Genomic DNA, 7,594 nt, shown 5'->3' with positions numbered 1-7,594 from the left:
CAAGTCCCATCAGCCCCTGCGGCGCGGCGCCGAGGCGGGAGGCGCGCCCTGGCCTGCGCCTGCGCAGTGCGGGGGCCCGAGCCTGCTGGTACCACACCCCCGGGAGGGCCGGAGGGGAGGCAGAAGCATCCGAAGCGTTAAAGCATCCGAGGGAGGCGGAGGGGAGGAGAATGGAGTGACAGAGGCTTGCGGCGGGTGGGGGGCGGGGGGCGGGGGACCCGGAGGGAGGAAGGAGCGGCGGCGGCGCTGCTCGCCGCAGAGGGGCGAGCTCCGAGCGCTGGGAGCAGGAATCATGCGGTAGGCGCGGCGGGCTCGCGCTCCACAGCAGCGGCAGCCCCGCAGGCGCTGACAGCCCCGCCGGCCGGCTCGCGCGCTGCCCGCCGGCTGTCAATGGAGCTGGAAAACATCGTGGCCAACACGGTCTTGCTGAAAGCCAGGGAAGGTGAGCGCGGGGCTGGCGCGGCCGCGTGCGGGCCGGGCCGGGCCGGGCCGGGCGGTGCGGGCGCGGGATGCCCCGGGCGAGCCGGCTCTGAGAGCGGCGGGGCGGGCGGCCGGGGTCCCGGGCGCGGGGAAGGCGCACCTGGGCGGGAGGGTGCGGGGGCCGGGATGCGGGGCCCTCAGACGGTGCGGGCTGAGGGGTCAGCGCGGGCAGCCGCGCGAACGTGCGCGCGGAACTGCGGCCGGAGCCGGCTCGGGCTGGGGCTGGTGCTGTGGGCAGAAGCCGGGTGCTGGCGTGCGCAGCCGACTTGAGACCGACTCTTGGCGGGGAGCAGCCGCGGGGAAACCCGGCGCTGGGGACGGCAGAGCCGGGGCGCGGGGCCGTCGGCCCGTCCGCGGCGTGGCGGAAGGGCGGCCGTGCGGGTCGCCGGCTCTCAGCGCCTTCCTCCGGGGCGGGGGCGCTGCAGGCCCCCCGACCGCCGGGTAGGCTCAGGTGGGTGCGTTGATGGGGTCTTGGAGGCACGTCCTCGGGCGCCGGCATGGGGTTGGCGGGGTGCGGTGGGCGAGATGCTGAGTCTGTCCTGGAAACACAGCTGGACGCTGCCTTAGCCGGGAAGAAGGGACAGGCGGAAAGGAGCCGGAAACTTAGGTGCTCCTGAAGAGGAGCGCGGCGGGGTCTGTGTAAGGTCCAGCGTGCGGCTGTCTCCCGACAGGGGAAGTGGCTTGCCCCTTTGGTAGCCGAGGTAAGAAGGCAGACGGAGGGGGGCTCGGTAAGCAGCCCAGGAAATGCCTTACCTACTTCTTAATATTTTCATTCACCCGCTTTGATGAATGAAGGAAGAATTCCTGGCCAGCAATAAAAAGGCCCGTGTTTACCCAGCCCATTCCATCGCCTTGTGGCTGGACATGGTGTGCGGGTGGAGGGGGGGGGGGCGGTGCAGAGCCCACCGTGGCCTGGGGCTCAGCAGCTGAGCCGGCCCTTGGCACTTGTCTCTCTGAGGCAGCCTCTCCGCCAAGGTTCGCTTCGAAAGCCCCCAGAGAGGCAGTGGCTGAAGACCCTGAGCTGAGGTTGAAATAGGCGGGCCTGTCCCGGCCTTCCCCCAAGGCTGAGCCTGGGTGTGAGCACATTTTTACCAAAGGCTGTTCCTTAGCGACTTTGGGTTCTAAGGCCTGGGGTTTTGTGTGTCTTCCTGCAGCCGGACGTTCTTAGCCAGCTGAGCCCAAGTGGCAGCGGGCGGGGTCTCCTCTGGGCTGGGCAAGTGTCCTGTCGGACAGACCCCTGTTTGCAGTCTCTGCGGCAGACCACCTGCTGTGGGGACCCAGTGGACCGGCTCCCTCGGGGCTGGGGAAGTTTCCACCCCCTCATTCTGAAATTGTTTCTTGGGCAGCCTCTGGTATGGTGGTGCGGTAGGCCTTGCAAGTGCCTCTGATTCCGCCTGTTGCTGGGGAGCGGCTTGCTCCCCGGATTTCTGTTCCGCTGCACATTTGCTTGCCTGCAGGGTGCCTCTCTCTTCCCTCACGTTTGGTTACTGAGGTGGGGGGGGGGGGGCAGAGTGATATCAGCTACCCCCTGTGCGCGCGTGCGCGCGCACACACACACACACACGCACTGTTCTGCCTGGTGTTTTTCACTGAAATGAGTTTACCTGCTGATACTTTTGTCAGGATAATAAAATGGTTTTTTTCAGAGCCTTGGGGAAGAGAGCTTCTGGCTGGCAGATTGTGTGCAGTGACCAATGCCTGTTGGCCAGAATTACAGTGATTAATAGTGTTCAAGAATGCATCTTTTGGTTTTTTATTTTTTTCCTCTTTTAACGTCTTTTTCAGTCTCACTGTGAGAGTTTAGCTCTTGAGGGTGGTTTTGAAATTGAGGGAAAATGTAAGGAAACCTGCAGAGACTGACACACGGATGAGAAAAATTCATCATTTATGTGGAAACTTCATTTAAAAATTTGTACTTTGCTTTCTCTCTTACATCAAGAGAATCAGTGATTTCAAGTGCTTCACTCTCTGGCGATGGGGCTCAGTGTGGCATTTTTTAGAAATAAAAACAACTTACTTTTCTCCTCTCAGCTCTCTCCTTGAGCTTATTCTATCAAACCTCGTAATTCTCCAGATATCCAGAAATGAGTCTGAGACCATGTAGTGACGTATCTGGCATAACATTTGTAGTACACGAAAAAATTTGAGTTGGAATTGTTTGAAAAACACTCCTTAAAAATGCTTGTGAATGGTTACAGATAGGAAATATAATTGGTGAATGTGAAATTTAATTTAAGGGGCCAGTGCTGTGGCCTCTGCCTGCAGCGCTGGCATCCCATACGGGCGCCCGTTCTAGTCCTGGCTGCTCCTCTTCTGATACAGCTCTCTGCTATGGCCTGGGGAAGCAGTAGAAGATGGCCCAGGCGCTTGGGCTCCTGCACCCGTGTGGGAGACCCAGAAGAAGTTCCTGGTTCCTGGCTTTGGATCAGCTCAGCTCCAGCCGTTGCAGCCATTTGGGGAGTGAACCAGCGGATGGAAGACCTTTCTCTCTGTCTCTCCCTCTCACTGTCTGTAGCTCTACCTCTCAAATAAATAAATGAAATCTTAAAAAAAAAAAAAAAAGAAATTCAATTTAGTTCACTTAACAAAAATATATTGGAAACGATTTAAAATATGGCTTTCAAATAAAAGTCACATTTGTCCCAAACAATAGAGAAACAGACTTTGAAGAAAGACAGACACGCTTTGCAAATGCTATAAAGTAATTTGTAGTTGTCCATGTTTGTGGGTAAATTGGGGCCTATCTTTTGTTATTATTCCGCATTCCTAACGGCTTTGAAATTTGCTGTATGTTCAGATTCTTACCGTGGCAAATCATGGATACAGTGGAAAACTTTAAAGTAGCAACAACATAGAAAGTCTACCAGTGGAGTAGAGTAAAAACGATTCAATGTTAGTGATTTAGAAAATGTAGCAGGCAAGTTGCACCTTTGTGACAATTGTTTAGAAATAAGAAAAGATAGAGATCTGAGTTCAACATTTTAAATTCACGGAAATGTATTTTTTGGGCTGTTTATTTGTCTTGGTCTCATGAGAAAACATCACTTAATTGCTCTTGGGAATGTTGGATTACTCCCCTAAAAAGCGGCTGAGGAAAAAAAGAAAGGAGTTGAGATTGAATTCCTGCCAGTTTATGGAAATGAGCTAAGTGATTAAGCATTTAATGAAAAAGAGACCCAGGCTAACTTTTCTATCTATCTATTTACATTTCAGAATCAGAAAATTGGCAGGCCAACTAGTGTTGAAATAATGGTAGTGAGAAGGAGTGTTTGCAGAGTGCCTTTTGTGTGTTTCTTTTGGTTTTATTGTCGCAATAAAGGTTTTCAGTTTTTCTCATACTTGAGATCTGTTCATTTCTGAGTGAGCTGTAAGGAGAGGAAACTGCAAGGCCACCCGTAGCCATAGCTGATCAATAAAGACATCAGAAAGAGTATCGATCATATTTTACTGAGCTTGAAACTGTCAAGCACCAAGTACAGGAACCTAATGACTTTACCGTTTGTCACAACTGCTGAAAGCTAGCAGTTCTTGCGCAGCTAACTGCAACTTGCTGGCCTGGATCTTCCTGACCATCAAGATTAGGGACCCGGGAGAACATGCAGCTGGGGGCAGGGAGCGAACCTGGAGGCCCTAGCCTGGAGGGGCTGTCTGCCTTGCACAGACCCAGCATTCCACAGCAGGAGAGCCAGCTCCTCACACCTCATTCGTGATAATGTGATGCTGACAGCGAAGGCTCACTGTGGAATGTCTCTGGAGCTCCCAGCCCCCTGACCGCTGTGGGCAGGCACACTCACTCCACCCTGCAGCTTCTCCCTTCTGTGAAAGCCTGGGAGACAGCTCTGCGAGTGTGAAAGCTGCCTGGCCTCTTAAACCCAGCACGTTAAGTGAAACTGCCTTTCATTTTTTGAGAGTTTCCTTTTCAGTACTGACAACTTGGAGGTAGAGAAACCAAAAGCAGTGTTTTCAGAAAGCCTTGCTTTGTAAAAGAAAGCTTTTAAATGATGATTGTAGCAAATCTAGCTGCCTGTTTTTAAGATCATCGGATAAATGCCCCTAAGACTCTCGTCTTTCAGTAGCTGAGTTGCTTCTTGTCAGCTTCTAAACTCTCCAGAGTCTGAGTCTTCTAGTGCCCAGACAAATCCTTGTTTAAATGATGCCTTACTCAGCGATAGCTCCTGTAACAGCTTGCTAACTGACACCCCCCCCCCCACTCCCACCCCCCTGCTCTGGGCTGAAGGATGCAAGGATGCCCACGTGCATTTCAGCAACAGCCTCAATATATGAGCTGAGTCCTCCTTACCCAGGGCTGTTCAGCCTGTACCTGGACCCCTGCGTGTTCTCAGAAGGCATTCAGACCTGTGGGTGATATTTGAAGCTGGCACTTGTATATTTGTGGCTCAAGTTTTAGCTTGTCATTCTAGGCGTTTTTGAAATGAAAGAGTCTTATGGGTACAAAAGGGCATGACTGCCCTAACTCCTGTAGCTCAGATGAAACTTGAGAAAATACCAGAAAATGCCTAGTGACACTTGATGTGTTAAAAAGACTATTAGGAATTTTCTTCAGTTCTACTACCTCAGCCCCTACCTCTGACATCAAAATAGAATAGTAAAATGGCTTTAAGAAGTAATTTTAAGTACAGCTGATGTTGTGGTGCAGTAGGTTAAGCCCCACTGTGGCTCAGACATCTCCTCTCAGAGGGCTGGTTTGAGTCCCAGCAGCTCTGCTTCTGGTCAGGCTCCCTGTTAGTGCTCCTAGGAGAGCAGCAGAGATGGCTCTTGCCACCCACGTAGGTACCCGGATGGAGTTTCTGCTTCCTGGCTTCTCAACCGTTTGAGGAGTGAACCAGTGGACAGAGGTCTCTCTGTCTCTGTCACTCTGCTTTTCAAATAAAAAAAATTTTTTTAATGATTAAAAATGGTTTATAGTCAAATAATTGAGTGATTTCTATTTTGAACATATCCTGTTATACGTCAGTGAAAAATTTTATTTAAAAACATCCTAAATATTGAAAAGATTTATTTTTGGAGGGTGAAGACAATGTTGTTCCTTTTGCTACCAGTCAGACACTGGAGGGAGCATTCCATTTTGTATAAATCATGCAGCTCCTTAAAGAGAAAGCAGCTACTTCCTGGCTAGACCCTGCCCCTATCCCTACTGCTTCTTCTGAGAAAGCCAGTCCTGAGTTGTCTTCTGGATCTCTTGCAAGGGGGCAATTCAGTTACCCAACATGTGGTTGCTGAAGGGCCCTCAGCAGAGGTGACCCTGTGGACGTCAGCTTTGGAAAAGTCTGGTAAGCAGTGGTACAGAAGATGCAGCTGGAAACTACTGTTCTCTTTTTAGGCCTTTTTTTTTTTTTTTTTTTTTTTTTTTAAGATTTATTTATTTGAAAGGCAGAGTGGCAGAAAGAGGAGGGAGAGAGATTGATCTTCTAGGTGTCTGTTCACTCCCCAAACATCTGCAATAGCCAGGGCTGGGCCAGACTGACGCCAGGGGCACAGAACCCCATTTGGGTCTCTCACATGGGTGGCAGGCACCGAGCACTTGCACTGTCTCTGCTGCCTCCCAGGTGCATTCGTGTGAAGCCGGATTGGAAACTAAGGAACCAGAACGTGAACCAGGCACTCTGATTTGGAATGTGGGCATCCCACGCATCAACTTAACCTGTTATACTATAGCACCCTCCTCTTTTATAGCCCCCCCCTTTTGGAGATTTATTTATTTTAGTTGAAAGACAGAGTTACAGATAGCGATCTTCCATCCGTTGGTTCACCCTCCAAATGGCTGCAGTGGCTGGAGCTAGGCTGATTCGAAGCCAGGATCTAGGAGCTTTCTCTGGGTCTCCCATGTTGGTGCAGAGGCCCACATGCTTGGGCCATCTTCTGCTGCTTTTCCAGGTGCATTAGCAGGGAACTGGATTGGAAGTGGAGCAGCTGGGACTGGAACCACTGGGTGCTGCAGGCAGTGGCTTTACACGCTATGCCACAGCACTGGCCCCCCTTTTAGGCTTTTTAACTGGAAAACGTGATGTGCGTAGAACTGATTTTTTTTTTCTGCAAAGAGCTGAGGCTGACTGTAGCATTCTGACCTTAGCTGGGTAGACTCCATTGACTTTGCTGTGCTCAGAATTCAGGCGGCAGCATGAGGGACTTGTGTGTGATTTAAAACAATTTTTTTAAAAAAAGATTTATCTGTTTATTTGATGGGCAGAGTTAGAGAGAGAGTACAAGATCTTCCATTTGCTGTTTCACTTCCCAGTTGTGGTGGGAGCTGGGCCAATCCAAAGCTAGGAGCTTCTTCTGGGTCTCCCACATGGGTGCAAGGGCCCAAGGACTTGGACCATCCTCCACTGCTTTCACAGGCCATTGAGAGGGAGTTGGATCTGAAGTAGAGCAGCCAGGACTTGAACTGGTGCCCATTTGGGATGCCAGCGTTGTAGGCCATGGCTTTATCTGCTATGCCATGGCTCCGGCCTCCATGTATATGATTTAAAGAGAATTAGAAGGTCATATTTGAGGGATAGGCCAGAATCTGAAAGACAAGTGCTAATTTTCTAGGATATCGAGTTTTGTGGAGGTTAGTCCCTACAAATAGAAATCATTGATAATAATCCAAAAAGACCCTTTGGTTGAGACCCAAGAAGAAAACCGGTAGGTAGTAGTGCCTTCCAGACAGAGTGTGGATGGACTTTCCAGGGGAGAGGCCCAGGCTTCAGGAAGAATGATGGAGGCACCTTCCTGTCCAGCTTCTTGTTGGGATTGTTCGGGTTGTGTCCTCCGATGTAGCCTAACCCTGGGAATAATCTGAAAGGGTCAAAGGCATCCAGTCCCCTAAAGGGACTCTGTCACATGTAGTAGTCACTAACTGCATGTGGCTATTTAGATTTAAACTCATCAAAATTAAAAAAAAAATCAGTTCTTCAAGCAGAAGAACTACATCTTACATATGGCTGGTGGTTGTTCTCTTGGGCAGTATTGTGTGGAACGCTCCCATCCTAGTGGACAGCCAGTGTGGACAGAGCAGCTGTAGAGAGTGCTGCAGGTTGAATGAGTGCTGTAACCCCTCATGCTCTGAAAACTAGAGGATGGTGAAAGACAGGGAGAGCTAGGGAGCGGG

General features: G+C 51.0%; 1 protein-coding gene across 1 annotated transcript in view; it reads left to right on the top strand.

The window, feature by feature from the left end:
- Nucleotides 1-233: 233 nt before the first annotated feature.
- The window catches only part of GRK5 (G protein-coupled receptor kinase 5), a 208,261-nt gene continuing 200,900 nt past the window's right edge, over nt 234-7,594 (top strand). The window contains exon 1 of the mRNA XM_051824219.2: nt 234-442. Coding sequence (XP_051680179.1) covers nt 391-442 — 52 coding nt within the window. The 5' untranslated portion in view covers nt 234-390. The remainder of the gene's footprint in view (nt 443-7,594) is intronic.

The sequence above is a fragment of the Oryctolagus cuniculus genome, chromosome 15 (assembly GCF_964237555.1).
Source record: "Oryctolagus cuniculus chromosome 15, mOryCun1.1, whole genome shotgun sequence".
Lineage (NCBI taxonomy): Eukaryota > Metazoa > Chordata > Mammalia > Lagomorpha > Leporidae > Oryctolagus > Oryctolagus cuniculus.
This window is presented reverse-complemented; position numbering and strand designations above follow the sequence as displayed.